Source organism: Pelecanus crispus, chromosome 4, assembly GCF_030463565.1.
Source record: "Pelecanus crispus isolate bPelCri1 chromosome 4, bPelCri1.pri, whole genome shotgun sequence".
Taxonomy (NCBI): domain Eukaryota; kingdom Metazoa; phylum Chordata; class Aves; order Pelecaniformes; family Pelecanidae; genus Pelecanus; species Pelecanus crispus.
This window is the reverse complement of record NC_134646.1, coordinates 34,348,981-34,375,032: the sequence shown is the minus strand read 5'-3', so window position 1 is coordinate 34,375,032 and position 26,052 is coordinate 34,348,981. Positions and strand designations below refer to the sequence as shown.

Sequence of the window (26,052 nt, the reverse complement as noted above, 5' to 3'; positions counted from 1 at the left end):
TATGCTAGTTAAGGACTTTTCAGCTTCCCATGCTCTGCCAGGTGCACAAGAACCTGGGAGGGGGCACAGCCAGAATAGTTGATCCAAACTGCCCAAAGGGCTATTCCATACCATATGATGTCATGCTCAGTATATAAACTGGGGGGGTTGGCCGGGGGGCAGTGATCGCTGCTCGGGAACTGTCTGGGTATCGGTTGGTGGGTGGTGAGCAATTGCATTGTGCATCACTAGCTTTGTATATTATTATTATTATTATTATCGTTATAATTATTATTATCATAATCATCATTATTGTATTGTTATTATCATCATCATTGCTATTTTACTTTATTTCAATTATTAAACTCTTCTTATCTCAACCCAGGAGTTTTTCTCACTCTTACTCCTCCGATTCTCTCCCCCATCCCATGGGGGTAGGGGGAGTGAGCGAGCATCTGCATGGTGCTTAGTTGCTGGCTGGGGCTAAACCACAAGAACTTGTGAACTAGTAAATTATTGGGCAAAGTGTATATTGCTTCTATTGGTGAGGTATGTGTGTGCAACATTATAAAATGAAAATCAAACTTATGTGCTGAAATTGAACTGTGACCTCAGTTCACATTGGCATTTAATCTATGTACTCCCCCTCCTCTTTGAAATGAGGCACTTAATTTTCTGAGACTAATATGGGGCAGTGAGGTCCAGAAGTGTCATACTTTAATAGATAATAAAATTATAATACTTGAAAACACGGCAAGCAGTGGACTTTGCCCTTTCTTAGTCAATAGAAAGAGGAACATTGGTTTAAATCTCTTCACTCTTCATCCTCGTAGTCATGATGCATTTCTCTCCCATTTTTACATTTTCTGGGATGATTCCAGAATCATCTGACTGCGCAAATTACTCTAGAAATAGCTGCTAATATCTAATTTGGATTATATTTTTATATGTATGGGTCAGTAGGACAAGTGATCTTTGAAAAGCCTGTCTAATGATGTCATTGGTGCTTGGTGAACTTATTGAGCATTTGTAGGATTTGGTTTATATTCATTTAAATTGATAGATTTCTGGTGACATGGTGGAGTGCAAATGAGATAGTTAAACCTGAAGAATTCTCTGCTAAGCTACAGGACATTATTGATGTGCTGAGGGTTTTTAAAAAGCCAGTAGAGAATTACATTTGTGCTGTCCTCATCCAGATTCTGAAATAAAGCTGAAAGTAACGACATGCTAATAAAATGGGGGCGGGGAGGGGGGGAAAGTGGTGTGAAGTAGTTGCTGTGTCAGCATTTCAGCTCCTGATGCAATCGTGGGAATACTCCCTGAGTATAGTTAGAAATGACATGTTTAATGTGAGGCCTGTTTTGGCTGAGGTGAGCAGTGGGGGTGGAAGAGAAACAAACAGCATCTACTTTTGTATAATTTTGAAAACTTTTTCCCTTTGTAAATAGTTCTGTTGCATCATTTTCTAGAGAGCGAGTGTCTTACAGTATCTGTAGGAATAATTTGCTTTTTTTCTCCTCAGCTGTTCATTACTTTAACAATTTTTCCTACAGCCGAAAGGGTTCATTTGGGACATGTATTCCAAATAAGTTTGGAGTCATTCCGGTTCTCTTATTTTGCAGCTGTAATAAGGAAATGAGAAAGCATGTAGCTCTCACTATAGAGGTAATTTTAAAGTGTGATACCCTTTATTTGTTCATTTGGGTTGGTTGGTTGGTTGACTTGGTTAAAAGACTGTGTTTGAAAGAATAAACATCAAAACTTCAGTGTGATTTCAGCCTCAGCAAGGAAAGAAAATCATACCTAATACAAAAGTAGTTAGGGCTGCATTTTGAGCTAGCTGTAAAAATTTCAGTAGGCCTGTTTCACACCAGAAAATTTGCTCCTGTCAACCAGAAGGATGATTCCTGAAACCACAGAAAAAGGAAATATTCTAGCAATGTTAGCACAATACAAACAATGCATTTTACGTTTTCATTGGAAAGGCTTTTATTTTAGAAAACAAAAATAATAATAACCCCTTCACCTGTGTAATGTAGAGAGATATATAGACGCATGGAATATAGCTGAAATAAAACACAGGGACCTGAAAGTGTATATATGAGAATAGGAGCAATTTCAAAATGATCCAGGGTTTTTGTGGCTTGGGGTTTGTTTGGTTTTGTTTTGTTTTGGGTTTTTTTTTTTTTTTAGTTTTCCAATTTTATCTGAAAAGTTAATTAAACTTTGAGAATCAGTTATGACATAAAATTTCTCTTACCACTGTGTGAAGTGTAATGCATGTGTTGCTGTGCACTGCCATCTCCTGAAAGGAACGGTGTCATCTTTATCATATCTTAAAAGGCTTTTTGTGTAGCTAAGTTAGATACTCTAACGAATAAGGCCTCAGTTTCTGAAGGAAGACAGTCTAATTCCTGCTAGGATGCTCAGGCAGGAACTATGGTTACAACTTCTTTTGCAATTCACCTATATATGTATTTGTTTTACCTGTGGAGATAATCCTACACTAGAGCATAGGTAATGCCTGGTTTCTGTGAGGTAGCCTGTTAAAAATGTCAGATGTAGTATTGGTTAGAGGAGAAATTTTGACATTTATGTCTGGTATGTGGAGCTGTAAATGAAATAAGCAGTGGTCAGAGCAAAACTGGAGCAATTGTACTACAGTGAGAGTGGTGTTTGTGAAGGCTGCATAGAGCTCCATCTAGTCTGGTTCCTTATATGTACAGATGCTGTTAAAGGTAGGATTTGTGTCAGGGTGAGAACTGGGAGAAAAAATACGGGAGTTTGTTAGGGATATCTGTGTATGAAAGAAACAAGAAAGATTCTCAGGAAGGTTCATCTCTTGAGAAACTTGATGCTGGACTGGTGAATGCACTGTCTTGGGAGCGGTTCTCTGCTGCCCAGTGGAAGGGCTATGGAGCTGAAGAGGATTTTTGGGATGGCACATGCAAAAGAAACACTAGATAACTTGGACTTTTCTGTACCCTCTACTCAATAAATGACCTGGATTATTTTGGGGACAAAGCTAGGTTTAAGATGACATTTTCCAGCTGTGGAATAAGAAGCCGTACTCCACAGTGTTGGCTGGAAGGTTTTTTCTTTGCCATGCTGTTCTGCAACACAGTCAACAGCTGCCCTGAGTGTGTGCATGAAACCTGGGCATGTTCACTATCTTCCAGGGTGGCATTTGTTACAGAATTACTCTACAGGGATAGAATTTGAGTAATTACTTCCAGTATTTTCCATTTTTTTTTCTTCTTAATTTTAACCTTTTTACTTACTAGCCACGTGGAATTGTTCCTTCAAATGTTTATTAACAATGTTTGCTGGGCTGTGTCATCATCATCAGTATAGATGTATCCCCAAAATCAAGCATGTGTGGTTTTGGTTTGAACTGTTCCATGAGGTTAGAAACAAACATGTTTTAAGGTGTATCATTGGATGAAGTCTTTTGTACCCTTAAATGCTACCTGGATACACAAATAGTCACCTTTGTGGAGAAGACATGGTTTGCAGCATCTTGCATACCAAGCATATTCTTGGCCATGTGTGGCTTTGCTTTATGGGGGCAAGGGAGAAAATGAATGTTTTCAGCTGAGATTTTCACAGAGATGACAGGTGAATGAGATGGAGAGGTAAAGAACAGCTGTTCCAGATGGCACCAGCTTCAGGAGGGAAAATGCTGGAGTCAAAGCAGTCAGATTGTAGGAAGAGATGACGCATGTGTAGGATGAGTGGTGCTGGCAGGGAGATGAGTGTTGGAGGTCAGTGGGAAAAAACATGATAAACACTGTGTTTGAAGTTTATTTCTCTTAAAGTAGCCATTTCCTGTAAATTAATCTTTTTTTTTTTTTCAGTTCTTTTCAGCACTGATTGCAGGTATTTACCTGAAATCATCAGTGATCAGCACTTTCTATTTTCTTTGGCTGCCTCACTGCATATGCTGCCTTAGTTGAGTTTTGTATTGGCAACAGACACTCAAGAACAAATAAACCTGAAAACTGAAGAAATTTCATAATGATTAAATACAGTTTTCAAAATTCTGTTTTTGAAGCATCCCTTCTGTCTCTTTAATCTACTGCCTGGAAATGAAAGCTTTAAAGGTGCTTGAAAATCTAACAGCCCTGATTTGAAGGTTTTAAACAATATAGCATTCTTTATAGGACTGTAACAGTGTAATCTGAGCCATCTCTGCATAAATAGTTCATACAAGAAACAAATGTAAAATAATAGGAAATTAGTGATGCTTAAAGTGACACTATAGTCTAAAGAAAGCAAAAACCCCTTAAAACCTCTGGACGAGCCTTGGAGTTCTTTTTCAATACACCTGAAGAATTGACTGTGCGAGGGTTGGACACCCTGACTGCCAACTCCTCCTGAGTTTAGCAGTTTTCTGTTTACGATGTTCTGAATATTTTGGGGGAAAAGGCAGAACAGTCACTTTCAGTCAGATTTATAAAGGCAGAAATTATTTTAATTAACTGCTTAAACTTAATTTACTGCCTTCAAGAGTCATACAGTTAGCTGGAGTGGTTGTTTTACAAATCCAATAGGAATTAGACCTGAAATAGTTTATATCAGTTGCTGACCTGTCTATTGATCATGGTTGTCGATTCTAACTCATTTTCCTAGTGCTGCTACCATTTTAAGCTTATTCTCACCTCATTTGAACTTGAATTTTTTCATTGTCTCTGAACATGATGCTAAATGTATATCCTAGCCCATTGCAGTCATTCAAAGTATTAAATGGCGCCTTTGGAAAGGTACTTAGTTCTCATTTCTTGGCCATGTTCTTATACAGGTAATTTGTTTTGTGCTTAACTAGATTTCCCCAATATTTCTAGCTAGAATCAATGATTCTCTTCATTTTATGTCTTAAATTATGTCAAAATCTAGAAATTCTGTATACTGCGAAGTAACTTCTGGTCTCTGCGTTGAAAGAACTGCTCTTCAGGAGTGAGCGAAGGGATGATGTTACAGTGTAAAATATCTTAAGTGCTTATGATTAATGCTTTGGGATACTGCAGGTGAAAGGAGCAACGTGATTTTTGTTCTTTTCTTTTTTTGTTTTCCCCCAGGGGCGATTTTTGATGAATCTGCCAAAAAAGATGAGGAAGTTTTTCGAATGGCAGTTGCTGATCTCAACCAGAATGATGAAATCTTACAAACGGAGAAAATCACGTGTTCAGTGACATTTGTGGACGGCAACAATCCATTTCAGGCGGTTCAAGAAGGTAGGACATCTAAGTGAATTTTCTGCTGTTGTTTCTGCAGAGACATGCAAAATACTACCCTGAGAGCTTCCTAGCTTAATGAGAAATTTGTAATCTTTGTTGGCTTCTTTTTACGTAGAATATCAGATATTGCATTTAATTTTGGATTTAGCTGCTATGGTTTGTGTTGGTCTAGTGACTTCAAGCTATAAACTGAGCTTTTATCCATTTTGTAAGTAAAGGCTCTTGAAAAATGTTAGAGAAGTCAGACACATTTTGCCTACATCTTCTCTCTTTTGCAGGCTCTTCTGAAGTTATTGTTAAACCAATAAAGTCCTTACTTTATGACTTCTTAATACTACTTTTTGGTTTAATTTCATGCAACTAACAGCACTTACTTGGAAAACATAAGTTGTTGTGTGGATAACCATTTCAGCACATACATCTGAAGAAGTTACCTACTTTATAGAAGGGATAAGGGATAACCTGGTGACTCGGAAAACCACCTGTGTCCAATATGATTTTGTACTCAGTCCGTCCTTTGTCATTCTCCAGTTATTGGACACAAGAGATGAGGCTGTTGCTTTGGGCTCCTGTGATAGTGGTAGGATGATAACAGGACTCAATATTTGAAATCCCTCTGAGCTGGATTAGTAAATCGCTGGTGTGACTGAGCAGTTGTCTGGAAAGACAGTTATATGAAGTCTTCAGAAATATGCATTCAAATTTGTTTCCTAAGCATTTGTTATTTCTTTGCTGTTCTGGCACACTAACTTCTGTCTGAGACACAGAAGATGTTTATTGTAGGTATATTATTAAACTTTTCTTAACAAGAAAACAAAATTTTGATGACTTTCTATATCCTTATTAGCTCTGTATTGACACTTGAGGTAGAAGTTGAGATTTAAGCAGCAAATTTGTGAACGGTTGCTCCGATACTTGTGAAGTCAAAGGTCAATACCTGTTTGGCTTTAATGAGCTGTTGACAAAGCAGTGTTAATGAACAGGTCTTTAATGCTTATATGACAATTTTTTATCAGTGACATTCTTAATTTCTGAGAATTTAGGATTTTTTTGTTTTGTTAAATTTAACAAGTGGATAGACCTGTGTAATGAGAGGTGTTACAGTCTGGGCTTGATAAGGCTGAAGCAGAAAAAAGTGATTTTGAAAGTATTCCAATCAGAATCAATTCAATCTATTTCAATCTGAAAAGGCCAACATAAAAATGGAAGCTATTGGATACTTTTAGAATCCAGAGGGGGAAAATGGATAAGTGAGGTCAATCTTTTTTAGATACTTTCTGCACTGCTAGTATTTAAGCTTTTTTCCAATTTGTCCAGGATGGATAATGTTAGCTGATGCTCTGTGATTAACATTGATTAACAGTAAAGCTTAGCAATTAATTTCCTTTATCATTGTTAGAACAGTTGCAAATTATTTCACAGAACAGTGTTTTAAGCAACTTATTTATTTCTAACTTAAAGAAAGTAGGAGTGTTTAGTAAAGTACAACATTCCAAAGGACTTAATGACCTGATATTTCAATATTATTCTTTTTTTTTCAAAAGTTCCATTTGTCATTTTTGAAAATATCTTGGTATAGTCAGTATTTGAAATGTAAATGGAGTAGATTTGACATAAATTTTATGATTATGTGCTGGGAAGGGTGTCTGTTGTGATATTGATGAGTTCAGGAGAGTATTTGCTAGTAAAATCTGTTTCTTGTAAATGCATGGTCAAACACAGCTATGTGGCTAGCAAAGCCTCATATTCACTATCTTTTAAGTGTCCTGTGTTTGTTTGGCATAATTTGAGTGAAGAACAAAGACTGCATCTTTTGCATGCACATATCTGTGAAATTTTGCTTGTTGAACTATTTTACCACCATTAATGTGCTTTCTTTTAATTTGTTTTAATTGAATATAGGCATAAGCTGCACTGTAATGTTTCAATTGTTTTGCATCAGTTTCCTCCCTTTCTCCTTTCTTCCACATCTTTATATCACTTGCCCCCTGTTCTTAATTAGATCTCTTAGAAGTGTTAGTAGCAGGGAAGGGGACCTCTGTAACTGTTGCCACATATTTCACGGTTTATCCCTTGGAAAAACACTTAGCCAAAATGCACTATACTAAACGCCAGAAAAAGATCATTTAAATGCTCAGGCTGTTTCTGTATTCCATTTGTAAAAGAAATGCTAAAATGAGGCTAAATCTCATGTTTTTAAATGTGCATGGCATTCCGTATGCCCAAACTTGCCGTTTCCATGCCAGTGTGACCTTTTCCTTGGAAGCATAACACCGCTAATATGAGTCTGAGGTACCATGTCCTCTCCTATCAGGTAGAGCCTAATGTGCAAAAACTATATTATTTATTATTATATTCTACTATTCTACTATTTATTTATTTATGCTTGAAGTTTGGTATAGTTCACAATATCTTGTTTTTTTATGGTTTTGACTTTGTTCATCTTGTCTAAACTACAGAATAGCCTTTAAAAAAAAGAGCTTTTAATGTTTGGTAAAATGTTAATTTAAGCATTAGAGCCATAATAATAACTTGGAATTGGTCTAAATTTGTCTAAAATACGCCCCTTTTAGTGAACAGAGAAACTTCTTAAAAATTTACCCAGGATTTTGAATTTCAAAAAACAAGTCATGAGCAAAGATCTGATAAAGCAACACATTAGGTACAGAGGAGATATTTACAGATTTATTTTTCAATGATCCACTAATGGACAGTGTGTATTATTTCTACCTTTTATTTCATTTTATTAGCAAAATTAGCAAGTAACTCCCAAACAATGTAAACAGGAACACTCAGATAATGGTGATTTTGTAATGTAAAGATAATTAATTTGAGAGGATCAGCTGCTGTGCGGTACTTACTCTTCTTCCCTCTGTATCTGTTTTTATAAATTATTATGCTGCCCTGAAATGTCTTCCATTTGTACCGCAGGGCATCTCATTAACAGTTCTGATTGGAGCGATGAGACTGTATTGCAAAGCTGAATGGTTTTATCCTAGAAGAGCTGTGAATGACATGCCCCATAATATCACTCGAAGTGCCCTCAGGGACAATTTATAGGCATGTTCTAGTGCACGTAAATAGGAGGTGAAACAGTTTCTTAAGTTGGGAAATTTTTTCTCCCCTTCGGTATACGCTCTGTCAGAGAGGGCCAATAGCAAGTGTGACGCATGCGGTTTACTGTGCGACTCCTGTTGGCATGGCAACATCGTGGGGTGGCGTGGGCACCTATCAGGATGTGATGAGGTTGAGGTTGCCCTGCGAGGTGGGAGGCAAATCCAGGGCAAGCCCAGTTGGTAGGTCGGGGTGAGGACCAGCGAGGCGCATGGCCTGGTGTGCGTAGCTCCAGCCTGGTGGGCGCAGGTGAGAGTCTGCAGAGGAGGAGAGTGGCTGAGGCAGGTGACTGAGGCGGTGTAGATGGTGCATCCCAGGCCCTTGTGGCAGCTGCAGCCCAGTCACTGAAATGTGTCACGGTGGCATGCGCCTGTGGAAATGTCCTTCCTCCCTTTCTTTCTTCAATATAAAATACTTCACAATATTTATAATACTCTTTTACGTGACATCTCAAAATATTTGTGTGCTTGTGTGATTGAGAGAGGAAGAATATTGCTGGCTTTTTTATCCTGTGCCTACGTTGGGTGCTACAAAGGGAAAGCAGGAATTCAAGTGTTCTTTCTATAGGCAATGAAGGAAGTAGGGACAGTCAGTTTTTGCATGGTAGTAAGTTGGTATTTTAGCACTATGAAACAAGGAATTATGATGCCAGATCCATACTACTGGCAATAATAATATATATTAGCATAAACTTCCTTTCTTGTGAGACTTCAGTTTACAGCAGAATTTAAATAGGGTAAAAGGTTTTGAGTTCTACAATATACTTAAACTGTAATTATTTTTGAAAAGAGTCATGTTTATATATATCTTTTTAATGGACTGGGTTTTTTTTTTTCCCTTTCCCTGGGAAATTTGGCTGAAATAAATACATCGCTTCTTTCTTGTTTGTCAGAAAATCATTGTGTTCTCTTATCTTTCTCTTACTCTTATTATTCTCGTGCTTACTTCAATACACTAATAATTAAAGGCTAAATTTTATGGTTCAAAGCCTGCTATGTCCTGTAGTCCTTAATTTCTCATTAGTAATATGATCATATGGTTGCTGAATGGCTAATGTGAAATATGCACTAACCTGTGCATTTTTGGGGGATTCTCTGCTGAGTTACCTTGGTAGACAGACTGCTAAATATCTGTTTCAATCCACTGCTAATGGTTCTCTAAACCGCCCTTGTCTTCTCAACATTTTCCAGAAAGTCATATTCTTGCAATACTGATTTACTTATATTTGGGAGAAGGTGTTTTCCATTGATGTAGGTATTATTGTCTGCCATAATCCCTATCCCAAGGCAAGTGGAGGTGGGGAGGGGCCTTTGGTAACTTGAACCAGAGGTAACACTGTGGCTCGTGCTGATCTGCCTCCTTGGGCAGCACAGTTTCTACAACCCCCATGCTGCCATTTCCACTTGCACGCTAAGAGTTACGGAGCAAACTCTGCAGGTGTTTGCAGTGCTTGAGGCATCCGCAGCATCTGGAGGGTTGTCGGAGTTTGGCAGGACCCACATCCAAAGTTGTGTAGGGTCCTCAGAGATCCACTGCCACTATTTTAAACCTCATGGCAAGCACTTTCTTTTTATTTGCTGATACTTTTTTTTATCCTGCTCCTTTCTCCTACCTCCTTTTTTGATAATATCGTGTTTTACCTATCTTAAATAGTATCTCTGTAGTAATCCAATGTTTTCTTCTATAGGCTACCTATAACACATGACAAATAGATTTGACTGATGCTGTGTGAAATCCGCTTTGTTTGGCAAGTTTTCCTATTGCAATCATATATATGTGGGTTTAGGTGTGTTTTTTGGTTGGTTTTTTTTTTTTAACCAACCTTTTGTCATTCAGGTTAGTCACCAGAGTATGCTCACAGACACCAACTCAAGCCTCTGTAATGGCTTTTGAAAGCGTATTGTGATCAGTGAAGTAAATAAGGCAGTGAGTCATAACTAAATGGGATTCAGCTGTAGAGTAACAGAGGTTTGTAGGGCAGCAATATGTATGAAGGTCACATACGGGATTTTATTCAAGCAAAGTTTTATGGTCAGAAATTATGGCCTGATGGATACATCTGCTTTGGCCTTTGGGACTATATGGATGTAATAAGATTGTCCTTTCCCGTTTCTCTGATTGCTGTAGAAACCCGTTTAAATCCACAGATTTCATAGACTGCTAGATTTCTGTTTTGTGTCACTTATTTCTTCAAATTTCTCGGCCTTCCTTGTGCTGTTTATTAACCAGTACATGTTCAGTTTGAGATTGAACCTTTACAGGGTTGCACTTCTTCACTGCCCTTCCATTTCATTCCAAGTTTGCTTTCTTATTTCCCAATAAAATGGATTTTGATGTGAAATGATATTACTAATACTGAGAAGGAAAAAAATCATTTTCAACTAGGATTTGAACTATAAAAAGTTAAGGGAGAAGAAGAGGAGAAGCATTTCAATAGTGACATAAAACTCCCTTGTAAAATCAGAAGCTGTTGGAAATGTTTGCAATTGCAAATTGCTTGTATCATCAGTACTTCAGAAAATATGGCAAAAAAATCTTTTGAATTACCTATCCTCTGTGCATCCACATAATGTACTAGCAGTGGTGGCACTGTGCCCTCTTCTCAAAGTGCTGGGTGAGAAGCCTGGTACTACACAGGCTTTGTTCTCATTTTAGTCCTGCTAACCCCACAAAATCAATCAGATCTCCAATTTGCATAAATGCACCATGGGAGTCCAAGTGTTGGCAGCTTAAGAAAAAAGATTTTTCAACACTGGTGATAACATCATGACAGTTGGGAAGACAGTGGTTGCATGAGAGAAGGTCAAGGAGAAGGGAAGAGTGAGCATTGACTGAACTAGAAAAGGGACATGTAAGAGAGGCTTAGTTTAGGAGGAGCAGGATGCATATTTAACGCATTTTCAGCAACAATTTCAATTTTGTGACCTTCCTTTGCCTGGAACTAATCTACCCCAAGCATACTGCAAACTGTAAAAGGGGCCCAGATTTATTTTGAGTAAGGCCTCATACTGTTACAGGAGTAACAGTGATTGCAAGACTTCCACCACTCTCCAGTCTTTGAATTTTGAGCTCCAATGTTTTCTGGTTCCTAATTCTTTCTGTAATAATATTTTCTCCGATTGCAAGACAACTTCCATTATCTTTCTTTCCAGTTTGAAAGCAAACTCTGGCAGCTGTAAGCTGCACTAGATTTTCAGATACTTGAAGATAAAAAAAACCCTTTTATCTTCAGCTCCCCAAAATCCCCCCAAATCCAAATAAATTTAAAAAAAAAAAAAAAAATCAGTCTATCAAGAATGGATTTCTCCAAGGTAGTTTAAGCAATGTGAGAAACATGGTTTGAGGAAAAGAGGTGCAAACCTCAGCAGGCCTTAGTATTTGCAGAGGGCAAATCTAAAAAATTTAAACTACAGATATTAGTGCATTTGAAGAGCCTTTTCTGAAGTATGCTTTCCAAGTCGCTGAGCCAAAGGGGGAAAAAAAGAGGCTTTCTAAAGTGCAGGCTAGGGCAAGATCCTGCCCTCTTTTAATTACTGTCACCCACATTGTCTCACAGAGTACCTAAAACCTGCTGAACATACGCTTTATGCCTGCTGCATGTCTTTGTTGTGGTTTCAGGGAAGAATATTAGTGTTTCTATGGAAACCACTTTTCTTCAGGTGACCAGGAAACCCAGTAGCATCCCACTGCTATACTCGGCCGCATCACAGCATTCAGATGCAATGATACGGCTGGAGGTATTTACGTAGGACCACACATCAAACCAAAAACTAGTGTTTCACAGTTTGCATTACCTACCCCACTACCTTTCTGTAGTCTTTTTTTCCTTCTGCTATCTCATGACTTTAAAACAGTAAGAGTGATTTTCCTAACACTGATGCAATTTGCCATTGCCAGTTGCCAAAGTTTGGCTCAACATTAATTTTTATGGCAGATTTTGACGTTTCTATCAGAGCTTCCACTTTCAAATGACAGACAGGAATTTTAATAGGCGTGAAAGGATTTCTTTCCCAGGCTTTTGCTTAAAAAGCATGTGACTGTGAAGCAGGCTATTAACCTCTTTACCTCTTTTAAAAAGGTGAATCAAATAAATGAATAAATAACTGGACAAGTGTGATGCCCTTCGGTGGAGTGCAGAGGGAATTTTATCACGTTACTATAGGAGTAGCTAGATAGGCTGATATTCTGCAGTACTTGCACTTTAAAACCAGACTGGATCATTTCTGATTTTGCAATATGCATATTTCCACTTGCAGTTCACAAGTGCCCAATATATGTTTTCATACATTAAACACAGTGCTTCAGTCTGCTGTGTTAATGTACTCTGACACACTGCTAGTGGTTTACTTTTAAGAGAGCTATACAAATTGTGATGTGATTAAATAATATCAGTAGTACATTTAAATGTTTAAAGCCACGGTGCCTGAAGGCTTTTGGTGTATTTTAACAGAAGTATAGAGACAAAGCAAATGAGAGATGCTTCATCTTCCTAGATGCCAATTATTTAGCTAGCACCCTAGGCTACCAGTCCCCCAAAGTAGTCTCCTTAAATAAGTAATGGACACCCTATCTGGATTTCCTCCCCGTCTTTTTGTGAAGCAATGTCCACTGAAATCACTACAGCGGTCAATCATCACTGTCCAACCAGAAATGTATATTGCCAGCCAGGCCTCACAGCCTGCAAGCTTGCAGCACGTTGTGGCAACTACCAATCAATAAACTGCTGCGTTCAATTGTGTTCTGCTGTACGGAGTCCTCCTGAGTCCTCTCGTAAAACAATGTTAATTTGGGGTTTTTGCTCTTGCTTTTCCTGACTAAACTCTCTGAATTAAGTGAAAGTCACTAGGTCTTTCTTTCACCTGACAGTTTAGGTACAAATATGTATCCAACTGCGTACAGTTCCGTATTTGCTGTGTGCATCTATATCTGCATTTGTCTAAAAGTCAGAGTAATTAATTAATTTTAATTAATTAATTGCTTAATTTAATTATCTCCTTTGAGCCTTCCTTGCTCGTCTTCCTTCCCTTCTCAAATATCTTTTGTTTCACTTACAAGCTTTTTTGTTGTTGTTGTAGTCAGTTAGCTCTTTGGGCACAGGCTGTATTCTTAGTAAGTATGCTGATCTGTATTTGAGGCAATTGGGTATTTATGTGATGCAAATAATTTTAAACATACTCCTCTCTATGTATATAATCAGAGACAAAGTGTACTTTATAGAGGACAGCAGTGTTTTAAAATCTAATTCTGATAATGAGGAAATGAGCCATGACACTCTGGAGGTGAAGCCTGAAGTGAATTATGAAGGTCATTCTCTTAGAGGGGGAAATTAATTATGTTTTAGCCTGGTTCCCTGTTACTTAGACCCTTTATGTTGTACACTACCAAGTAATTTTGACTAAATACCAATTTATGAAAAATTATCTGAGCAAAAGAAAGCAGTTACAAGGACAGATTTTGAAACTAGGCAGTGTTTTAATAAAACACTAATCATATCAGAAAACCATAACCTTTCATGTTATCTTTTTGAAAGGAAGTCTGCCGTGGGATTTTCATGGTCATTCTATTTTACTGTCGGTGTGCCTTTAGCTTCTGTGATTACTGACCCTTCTGAAACTTTATTTTCTCCTTAAAATCCAATCTTTTGCAATTCATTGTGTAGGTAAGCCAAGCCACTCTGAAGGATGCAGCTGTTAAGCGGAGCACTCGTAGGGGGAGATGCAACAGGTAGTCTTGATGGTAATCAGAAAACATTTACTCTGAGCCTGGAATAGACATGGGAGCCTTGCAGAGCCTCTCATGTGCTGTTGACACACAAGAGGGAGTTTGGGTTTGGGATCTTTATGTAAGGGTATAAAGCACTAACACATGGGACTTAACTTCATGTGGAAATTAAGCACCTGCTTAAAGGCTTTCCTGAGCAGGGATATACTTAAGCAATCCCAAATCAGTGATTTAATTTTCTTTGGCAGCTGGTATTCACTATTTCATTTACTTTAAGGGCATATTTTCTCCAGAAACTTGTAGATCTTAGCAGTGTTCTCACATCCTGCACCTCTGGTTGCCCAAATGACTGCACCAGGTGGCTGTAGCTCCTCTGCTATTGCTGGAAGCAGAAAATGTGGCTGCAGGTCATGGCTGTGTCCTGTGATACCTGGAAAAAAGTCTGAAATCACAATGAGTCTTCCAGAGTGCCAGGCCACAAAACACAGTTAAATAAGTAAAAGCCTACAGAGGTTTTGCTTCTGACACTATGTTTTATGGCAAGAGGGTTATGATGTACTGGGCTCAGTCATCACAAAAGTACCAGAGAGCTGTACTCGGAAATTGCAGTTTCATGTTACACGTAGTTTATGTTCATCCCATCCCTCTGTGACCTGGTGCAGGAAAGGAAGCCAGCAAAAATGGCTTTTTCAAAAATGTTACGTTACGTCTCTTCAGTACCAAGTTGTGGCTCAGTGGCAAGCCTTGTGATTAGCTAGCCCTTGCAAAGGGCAGAGGAAGGGAGCATGATCCCCCCCTTCCAGGTGCAGCCAGATGTTGGACCAGCTTTGCTGTAATGTTGGGTGCCGGAAGCAAAGAGTCATTAATTGGTCAAACACAGAAGAAGCCAGCTGCTCTAAGAGAAGAGACTTTTGCACTTCTGAGATGCTATTTCAGTGAAAAGGGTGCCAAAACTTTGTTTCCTGAACAGAGGAGAAGATGAAATCCATTCAGACTACCAGAAGGAGTTTTTAAAAAAATACCTAAGTTACAACAGCTAATGGGCTCTCTAATGGGTGCAATCTGAAGTGTGAGGTGATGCAAAGAGACGGACTTTTCCAGACACTTGTAAAAAGGCTTAGTAGTTCTACTTGAAACATGAAATTTGAGTTTTCTGCTGAAGTCTTTGCTAATCCGAATTCTCTGATACAAGAAAGGAAAAGGGAGTAAAAGAATATAGATGAAGGGAGTAAAAGAATATAGATGAAGGAAGAAGACAGCTTCCACTTGGTTTTCTTGCCTTTCCAGTATTTTCTATCTTTTTAATATGTTTTTCATTTCATCTTAATTTGGCACTGATGGATAAAATGCTGAGCCAAAATCATACTCTTCTGTCTGCTTGGCTCGTTGAGTTCCACATGTCATGGGGCAGAAATTATTTACTCTGGTGAGAGGGGTAGAGAGCCTAGAGATAGCTGTGCAGCATAGGAGCAAGTAGTACCTTGCCTAATTCGGTTGTTTTAGACAAACACAGTGACCTTGATTTAGAATAGTAGTAACAGTGTAAAACAAACCTCTGAACACTAACCTAAGAAAATGTTTTTAAGTAATTGTCTTTGCTGTGTTAGATGTACTGTTCTACCTTATCTTTATCTTGAAAAAAATACGTAACTATTCAGAAAGGCATTTTTCTGCATTCCAGGAAGCAAGGCTTTTCTTCGTATTCTTTGCTGGTAACAACTACTTCATTTCTAATAGGCAAATTGTATATAACAGCATTATATTGATAGTTCACAGGAATTCTGTAGTTGGAACTTTTTTTTTTTCATTGGCTTTCATTATTTGGAGGATTAACCTTTTAAAAGAAGGTTGGCATCCAGGGAAGCCTCATGCACAGTTATTGCTTGGCCCTATGAGTCACAATCAATTCACAATTTTTAAGCATAAAACATACTTCTTTTTCAATATTTGTCAACTTCTTTTTTGGAGAGCCTTGAAGGAAATCAACATTTTGTTGTTTATATTGCAATACACCATGAAGAATTTCTGTAACACTGTTTTGTTTCTTTCTCTCTGCATAGGATCCCTTGACCCTCATCAATTCATGCCTGAAAATATATCATTAAAATTTATTGTGAAAGGGGTTTTTTGTGTCAGAAAGGAGGATAAGCAGTTGTAATTCATGTAATATACTACTTAAACCTTCCACCAGCTGAGCCTTTAGGTCAGTAAGGCTTGTTTGAGGTAGGTTCTGATTCTTTGCAGACAAAATTACATCAAAAATAATTTGACAGGTTGCGATGTGTTACGTAGCATCAAAATTCTTTAAGAATTGATTTCCACATATACAAAGCAGCTGTGGATGTAACAAGTGGGGCTGGGTATGGCTAGTCTCCATTCCTCTTTCTTTTAATAAACTTAGCAATGTATTAAGATAAAATGCTTTTAGCAAGTGCTTTAATACTAAGACTCCTTGGAATTTGAGCAGAACTAGTTCCAAACCTCAAAGCACTTTTTTAAAATGAAACGTACCTGGTAAACATATTTTACCATGCCAAGATCATATCTGAGGAATTTCTAACTCTGACTTTTGTGTCAACCTAAACTAGGTTGATGCACGTAAAAGGTTTGCCAGTTCACATGCATTTCTCCTCTCTCTTTGGGTGATTTTCTGCTCTTCAAACATTCATCTCGTGCAATCTGACTTTATGGGAAAGTTAGAAGCTGCTATGAATCCACAGATGCTGTTTTCCTATCTGAAACTGAAGAAGTAATTTATTTTACAATTTAAAAAAAAAAAAAGGTGAGTTCAAAAATGGCTGTGGATAAGTGATTTCACATTTGATTTGATAATGAGAAGCAGAATTTTGAGTAATTTTTCTTCATGTGAGTGCTGCTTGTATTGCTAAACTATAGTATCCTTCTCCACAAACAAATCCTAGAGAACTGCCTGAGCTTTTCTTTAAGGGATGACCATAACATATCCCCTCCTCTCCCCTTGCCCAAGTCATTCCTGTTGGTTATTTCTAATAGTGCTTGGTTTTATCTGGGCAATTTTTATGATATGAATATACAAGAATCGAGAACAAAAGTACTGAGCTTTAGCTGGCATTATGAAAGAATAAAATTTCCAGACTCTGTATTACCTCTGCAAATCAGTATGGTTACTTATCCCTGGAAGCATCAGGCTCAGCATATCTTTCTGATAACTTCAGTGAGATCAGTTGTACAATAGCAAGTTGGAAAATATTACATGTAAAAAATCCATGGACTCAAAAATGTGTCTGATGTAGTGATCTTATTCAAAGTTAAGGCTGAAAATAATAGAAACAAAATGGAATCATCATAAGTTATCATCTTACTGTAGTATTTTGTGTGTTTTGCAAAGTTTTCTTGCCGCATGAGATCTTGGTGGGTGCCACTTCAGTAGAATTTATTTCAGAGTTCAACTCATATTCTCCAAGATACAAAGAGGTGTTCAATCTTAGTAAAAGTAGCTGAAATACAGGAAATTTAAGAAAGGTCTGTCAAAAAGGAACAGAAGCAATGTAGCAAATGGGACAGACTGCCGTCATATTTTTTCAGAGATTTCTTTCTCACAAATTGACAAGGTGAACTGTGCCACTGATGTGTAGGAAGAGTGAGGGATGGTGCAAAATGAAAAATGAGAAAGTAACATTTAAAGATTCATTAGTGCCTTTCCAAACATGCTTAATACCATGCATGTTAGAATGCAGTGGCGTTAATCCTAGACATTTTGATGAACTATCCGAAGGGCAAATGCAAAAAGTTTATGGTGGCTTTTTTAATACTTGCTAGATGTAGAAGCAAAGTAAAGAAAAATGTGGGTGTTTATTGACTGTAGCACAATAAAAGTGGATTGAACTCTTTCTTCCCTGCAACCTCCTCAGATTTTGAACATTGCTGATGATATGGAGCCACTTAGGAAGCAGTGCAGGATTCATAGCAAGACTCATATTACTTATATAAAAAGGCTTGTACATTTTTGAGAAACAAACATCCCATCTGGAAGCAAGAGATTTTGAGTGCAGTTTTTGGTGACATCTCTGCATCACAGGAGATCTCTACTTGCTACTCAGCTGCAGGATTACAGAGTGAATGAAGGTTCTCTTATCTAGGAAATTATCACTTTCTCCAGCTTTTTGAATTGCTCTGTTTCTTGAGGTGAATTAGGCTGGCCATTTTGATTTCAAAAGATAAGTGTAAGTCTTTACACACATACTACTATTCACACTTTGCAGAGTTGGAGAGCTTTAGAAGTATTGGGGTGTCTGTGTGGCTAATGAAGGGGTTAACAGACTTTTCAATTAAGTCAGAAGAGTTTAGTACCAAATGTTTGTCTCTTTTCTGTAGAGAGCTGTATTCTATAAAGACTACGGAAAAGCTGCAGAAACACTTGCGTACAAAAAAATCTGTGCTATTTCTTTCTGTTTCTTTGTGGAACCTGAAGAAGAAAGGATTGCAGCCTCTGAGGGCCTCAGCTGTGATGCACAGAAGAACTTGCGCAAAATTAAGCAAATCTATTTTAACTGTAAATATTTATCAAGCAAGGTCTAAAATGCATTTGTGTATCTGGTTCTTTTGTAAGGGGAAATGAAAGAAACCTTTAGAAAAATACAAAATGCACCTACTTGCCATGAGTTGAATAATTTAAGTCTAGTGTGGCTGACTAACCCAGGATCTCTTTTTTTTTCCTCTCAATTTCCACTGAGGGCCCTCAAATTCTGTTAATAGAGTTGAAAAGCTATCTCCCATAGGGTTGGGTTATACCTTTTTAATTGGTGTATAGATCACAGAAACAGATATGAAGGGTTTAAGTCTAATTCTCTAGCTCTCACTTTCAAAATAGGAATTGAGTAGAAACCTGTGCCTGTAACCTCTGTTGGACTCCATAGAAAGCCTGAACAGTGACATTGCAAGAAAGGAATGTGTTTGTGTTTTTCAGCTAATGTAAGGAATCTGAGGATATATCTTCAAATCAGTTCTCTGTATAAATTCTGATATTTATACCTAGCAATGCGTTAATGGAAAAGAAAGTACTGCAATTAGAAAAAAACCCACAGAATAATAGTTTGGGGTAGAGAGGTGTGTGCGTACATATAGGATATTAGCTTGTGATAAAATTCTTATAGTTGCCAAGACTACAAGAACATACACGATGTCATCTTAAAATGCATCAATAATCTTTTCTGTTAAACCTATCATTGTAGCAGCAACTTGAGCATTTGAAATAGACATTTTTCTAAAGCTTTACCTGGCATAAAAATTGGCAGAAGTATCTGTCGTGCAGCATCATTACATCTGGCAGCTGGAATATATATCTAGATGGAATAGATTGCAGTTTTGGAAATATCAGACTTTTGGAAAAGTAAAATATGATTCCCGGGTTGTATGTTACACTTGGATGAAACTGAACTTTGAAATGTTTACCTGCTTTCGGTAGCTTGTCTGTCAACTCTCACAGAGATCACTCAAAGTCTGCAGACTGATTATTTCTTAAATTGCTTCTTTATCTTCAGATTCATATAAGTTAAATTTAACAATAAGGTTTTATAACTTGACTGTCACTATAGAATTATATAGAGCATAAGTATATAAGTGTAAACTGAAATGGTCTGTTCTATGATGTTTGCCTGTCCTGTTTCCAGGATGCCTCTTGAAACAGTTGAACCAAGTTTTGCCTTTCTGTATACTCTGCTCTGGACTTCACTAAATTTGGAAGGAGCGCATGCTTCTTGGCTGGGTTCCCTATGGCAGACCTCCTCATTACAGATCTACAGGGCTGTGGTCATAGGGGCTAGTAACAAGAAATCTACAGTGGGCCAAAGTGGGATGAAGGTTACTTTGTGCACAGAGAAATTTATTTGTGTTAAGCTAGGATATGAATTAAAAGGGGAATAAATATTTCTGATTAAATCTTTTTGTGGTCTCTTCTAGTCTGCACATGGCAGACTATTGGTTATGAATGTCCGTGAAGATATTTATGTAAAAAATAGCTATTTTGGAACAAATTTCCATGCAGGTAGAATCTAAGGTACTCAAACTTCAGACTACCTGAGACAAAGATTCACCATGATGTGTCGGGGAAAAAACAAGCAAACAAAAAAAATTCCTTACTGTTTACTTGCTTGTTTTTTTGCTTTTGTTTTGTTGTTGCTTAATATTCTCATGTGTGTAAACAACTTGTCTGTTTTGGAGAAGATGAAATAAGAGGGTCAGGAGGGAGCAGAAGAAAATTTCTTAGTGCTCCCGGAGGTGGAATTTTCCTATCTTTTGTTTTAGTATTTTATTGGCACTCTACCTATACAACCTGAGGTTTTGGATAGCATTTAGTTTTCTGCAGAATAAGTAACTTTTATATAAGATTTCATTACAGACAAACTGTTCTAAAATATATTATAAAGTATGTATTTTCCCATGAGTGTACCTGCACCGTATCTCAGCCTTATACAGTTATCAGACTGATTGGTAGCAATTATAACCTGTCTTCTAATTCTTTATCAACTCTATAATTTTTCATTATTCTGTTTGTGATGGTTGATACCACTGTGAGAGGCCTATAGTTATCAGGTGGCCTTCCTTCAGTATTGCAATAGTAACATTTTTAGTGTTGCAGAAAGTCTCCACTATTTCAAGTTTTATTTTAAAATATAGTACCAGCGTATTAGCTAACTTTTAGGATTCTTGGATTATAGGCATTTAGCTTTACTGATTTGAAAACATTTCTCTTTGATGAATGAGATTGTTTCCAGAAAATGGTGTAAACAGATATTGAAAATGCATCCTTTTATGAATGGTAGTGCTGTTTTTCCTCACTGTCTTTCTTTGCAGCAGCCTGCAGCCAGCCGACCAGCCTTCCTGTCTGATTACAGCTTCAGTATTTGGGCTGTTCTGAAGGGCTGTCTGCATTGTGTGATGATGATCCATCAGAAAAAGCAAGGCTATGATAATGCAATGCAGATGTCCAAGTAGGAGAGACATGTTCCCCAGACTGAGCTAATACTACTTGCCATTCGCAAGTTTTGGAGGCTCCCAAGAGTGCCATTAGCATATTGTGTGCTGTTGGAGGCTGAGAAATCCAGGGATGGAGTAGAGGAGATGTTTCAGAGGATGATAATTGCTATCACTTGAAAGGCACCGTGCCTGAGCAGCAAGAATTTTACATCCCTGAGCATGATGAACCTGTTCCATTCTCTTTACCAGCTTCCTGTGGCATCACATTCTGGTTGTTTTCAATAGGTGTGCAAACAAATTAAATCTATTTATTCCAACTAAACTCTGAATACAGGAGAGACAAGCCCAAGTTCATTGCCTGATTCACTTTTTGCTCCTTGTTCTGCATTATTGTAGGAGGGCAAAGGAGCTTCATGTTTTATTCAGTTAATAGAATGTGTATTTAATTTGCATTTTTAATGTTTTTGAAGGTGAAGGATAACAACTTCAGCAACGCTGAACATGGTAATTTAATTGGTTGTAGGGCAATCCTAAGATTCTCAGAAATGGCTTCACTGGGGAATCTTGCAGAGCCTTAAACAAGCATACCAGTCAAAAGCTCACCTGTATTAAACTGTCACCCTCACCCCATGAAGTAGCAGGGAGTTAAAACTGCACGGCTGTCTCAGTTGTGCCCGTTCATTTAATTTCAGTTGTTTGCAGGAGGAGAAATAAAATCTAAAGGGATGAATAGAGGCTACCAAGGCATCCTAAACACTGCTGAATGCTTCCTTTATTTTCTCTGTCACTGCAAATGGTTGAGGTTATAATTCTGAAGTTATTACTTGTGTACCTGAGAAATGGAGGAACAAAAAATGGCCCATATTAAAAGGGACTATGTAAAGTTTGTGCTAGTGAAATTTATGTCTCCTAATCCAGTGTCTGCCTGCAGGATCTGGGCTTCTAAGACAGCATTTTTTACCTGTGTGGATTGCATGTTATGAAAGATTCCACAAATAAAGATGAGACAAATACACCCTGGGACTTCTGATGGCTAGTGTATGCCTTTTGCTATGTTGTTCCTGACTTAGAGATGGGGACAATTCTATCAAGCAAAAGGATTTGCATTCTCCAGATTAGATGCTGAGGTGGTAATATTTTCAACCAGATAATAAATGTTCTGAAGTGCCAACTCAGATAGAAAACTCCCTTTAATCAAATTAAAGTAATGAAAGTTGGTCCAAAGAGGCTATTTGTCTATAGTGTGTAAATGTACCATTCCCGTTTTATCAAGCTGTGATTACCGAAATAGAGATCACTTAAAAAAGAAATTAGGTACTGTTTTTACAGCGTTTCTTCAATATGGCTGACTGCCCACTTTTTTGTGCTACTTATAACATTGGTGGTAGATGTAAGCCTCTGTTTGCTTAAAAAGATATATGTCAGCAAAGCTGGTGTCCTAGTACTGAACTACATACATATAGAGGCACTCTAGATATGCTTTCCTTTTCCAAGCCTCCTTCTGCATCTTCATTCCAATTTATAGTTCTAGACTAGTGCATAATACACATCTTTTACTGTTTTCTTCTTTTCTCTGAATCTTCAATTCTTTTGAAGGGTTCCTGAAATGCAAGATTTTTTTTAGTGTGAAGTTGATATTTACAACATGGATATGAAAATAGCCAAAATGTCTAAAAGAAAATTTTTCACCTAAAGTGGGTGAATCTTCCCAAGATTCCTCTCCTGCCTGTTCCACAGTGATATATCTTCTTTATTATTTTTGTCCTTCTGGTGTATTTTTACTATTTGTGAGCCAGAATTCTGAATATACTCATTATTATGTATCTGAAGTTGACAAAGATGTTCTGTACAGTGTGCAGGAGGTTGGCATTTTGTTCATTAACTTTCTCTTCATTAGGCAGATTTTTAGGCTGCTTAACTCTGTAACGTATTTGACATAATAATGACCAAAAAAAAGCTGGGTGTGTTGTGACTCACTGGATCAAATAACCTTGCACCTCCCACTGCCCCTTGTAAGCCAAAATGTACACATAGAATGGGTCAGGGGATGATTTCATTGAAAACATTGATTTAAAATTAGGTCACAATAATTTCAGCAGCATCAAGCCATACAGTTTGTAAGGCAGTTTAATCCTGTATGAATTATTGTTTAGATAAAGGTTATTAATTAGTAGCTGCCGTTCAGTTAATGGCAACATGCCAAGAAAGCACTCAGAGGCCTCCCTGTTCACCCATCTATCCATTGTAGTGAGTTGGAGTCAACTCGAATATTTGGCTTTAGAGCAGAAAACTTCAAAGAAATCTGTCTGCCAGGCTTTTAAACTCTTTAAATTATTCTTTCTATTAATAAAATGCAGATCTGCAGCATCATTTTTAATGTCTGGATTTAGGTAGGGAGGGAGGAGAGAAAATTGATTGGGAATTGTATTAGTACAGTTGTGTCATCCCATCTACTAGCAATTGTTAAAATTATTATTACAGGTATATTAGTAATAAAATTCAGTCAAAGCTGTCTCCAGTTGTGGCTGTTTTCCTAAGTCATGGGCCTCTTTTGAAAGTTGCTTAATTTTTATTGCCTGCTCATTGCCTGAAAAATTTCTTTTACCCATCACTCTTTCCTTTTCTTTCCTCCAAGAATATTTGTCTTTGCAAGACATTACCATACAGTGCAATATTTTTTTATCTACTAACATGTTACCGAGGCCCATTGGAAATTGTATTATTACAACATAAACAGTGCAATAACCTATTCAAAAATATGAAGAGAAAATCAAGAGAGTGCAGATTTATTTTCATTACACTTATGCTATTTGACACTTGTAATATTTTATGTGATGAACTAGTGATTTCAGATGAAGAGCAGTCAGAGAGTGTGTAATCCATCTGTGTACACTACAGTGTGGGGTTGTGAAGGAAAAGCAGGACACTTCACCAAGTAACTCCACAACACAAGTGTAACTTCCTCCAGCCAACTCCTGCATAGCCCTGGGAGCCCTGGGAAGAGCATCCACTGGCTAAATGAGCACATAATCCCCAAAGAAGCAGTTGTGGGAATTTGACTCCAGGGTTGACAGACACAGTGCTGCTTTAAATGTGCCTTTCTTTTATTTTTAATTTAATTGTACAACAAGAGGCCTGAAGGGCACCATGCAGAGATGGTTAAACACTTGTGCAAAGGGGTTTCTGTATTTACAGTGAAAGAATAGTTTATGGTCTGAGGCATTGGTTTAAAAAATGGCATTAGTGAATGTCACAGTCATGTTTAAAACAAGCAGCAGAGTCGTACGTGGTATTTTGGCAAAAGGCAGCCAGTGTCAGCATCTTTCATTCGTCATATAAGTTCTTTCCCCTGAGATTACCCTGCTCAGTTATAACCAAAGAGCGCTCTGATAAATTGGCTAGGTACAAATACAGTTTTACAGGAGATTTCATCGTTTAGAAACACTTTTACGAGAAAACATTGTAAGGCCTCAAGCAGAAGCTCTTAAAGCAAGAAGCTTTACCATTATGTATTATTAAAAAACTGTAACATGTAGGGAGTGGTTACTGAGAATTGTCCTTGAAGCTGTCCAAATAATCTTAGCACCAAATAATTTTTTGTCTTTTTGTTGCATATTTTATTTCTGTGTTTTTGTTTTAGATATGAGCATGGATTTATACACCACAATGTATATAAATAAAACGTGAGATTGCAGCAAACAGGAGGCTTAGCAACCTTTTGTAATGGTTGGTACATGTATTAAGACATTACTTGTTTATCTGTCGTACATCGGTAGTTCTTTAAACCATTTTTCCAGCTAAGATTTTTACTTTCACTGTGGTAATTGGCCAAATCAGCACATTTTTTTTGCATGAGAAAGCATGATGGCATAAGGAGGAGAGGAACTGGCATGTGGCTTGTTGGCTTTGATGCAGAGGATGTGGCAACGGGTTGGCTCCAAGAGGAGGGAGACTGACTGTTCATAGTCTTTTCTTCCTGTAGTGGTAGGTTTTGCCCCACTGATGCTTGCAGATCATAACAGTGTAATTCAGCATGCCAGGGTTTCATACCTGGAAAGTTACAGAAGTGCCCAACACTGTTATTCGCCTAGATACTGTTGAAACTAATTTGTGCGAGTTCAACATAGAGTAAGAGGAATTTATTCATTTCCACAAGGAATAGTAGGGCAAGAGATGAGAACTTCTCATCTGAGGAGTAGTTCTGCCTGTGCTTTCACTGTAGATCCACATAGCGAATAAGCCCTACACCCCTGGGAAAGAACCGAACCCAAGGCTTGAGACGTATAACAACTTTCTGTGAATGACTGACATTTGGTATATCATTAAATGTAACTGCAGGCAACTTTCTGTTATCTCACTCTTCCAGTGCAACAGTTTTAGACTAGAGGAACATATTTTACGAAACCTTCTCGCCTCATGGTACTCCTACACTGAAGGATCTGCTGTTTCCTTTCATCTCAACGCTTCATTCATTGCTCTGTGCGGTCGTAGGAAGGCTTTACATTCAACTTGGTACACATATACCTGGCAGCACAGGGCAAGCATCTGAGGATACAAAGAGCTGCTGGAAACTGAAAAGGTCCCTAATATTCTCCCTATAGGGAGAGAGAAGGGGAGAGAAGAGCTATGATGTATGCATTTTTACAGACAAGTGGAAGGAATGGGGGAAGAGGTACTGTAAATCAAATGTCTTGATTCCAGCAATAGAAGGAAGAGGAGGTATAAAATGGCGACTGATGAGAAACTGTTAAGAATACTTACTGTATTTCCACTCTCAAAACCTACAGGTAGTGTCTTTCTTCCCTCCACTAAGGTACAAATGTCCAATGTCCTGACATAGGTACATGCTGTGCTGCTGAAATTGGCGTTACTGGGAAGGAGGTAATTTTTTCATGTTATCAAACCAATGTGGTGCTAAATCAAGAACTCCTTCTAAAGCATTGTAGAGATAGATGCCTCAGCTCTACAGGCATCTCAGTAGTAGATGTGCACAGAGGAGAAGTACTGGGCAACACCTGCATTTGCTGCACATGGCTTCCTGTGC

The 26,052-nt window shown here is 37.8% G+C and overlaps 1 protein-coding gene across 2 annotated transcripts in view; it reads left to right on the top strand.

The window, feature by feature from the left end:
• The window catches only part of GRID2 (glutamate ionotropic receptor delta type subunit 2), a 748,101-nt gene that overhangs the window by 158,058 nt on the left and 563,991 nt on the right, over positions 1–26,052 (top strand). For both annotated transcript variants that reach the window (XM_075708772.1, XM_075708771.1), the window contains exon 2: positions 5,061–5,216. In XM_075708772.1, coding sequence (XP_075564887.1) covers positions 5,061–5,216 — 156 coding nt within the window. The remainder of the gene's footprint in view (positions 1–5,060; positions 5,217–26,052) is intronic.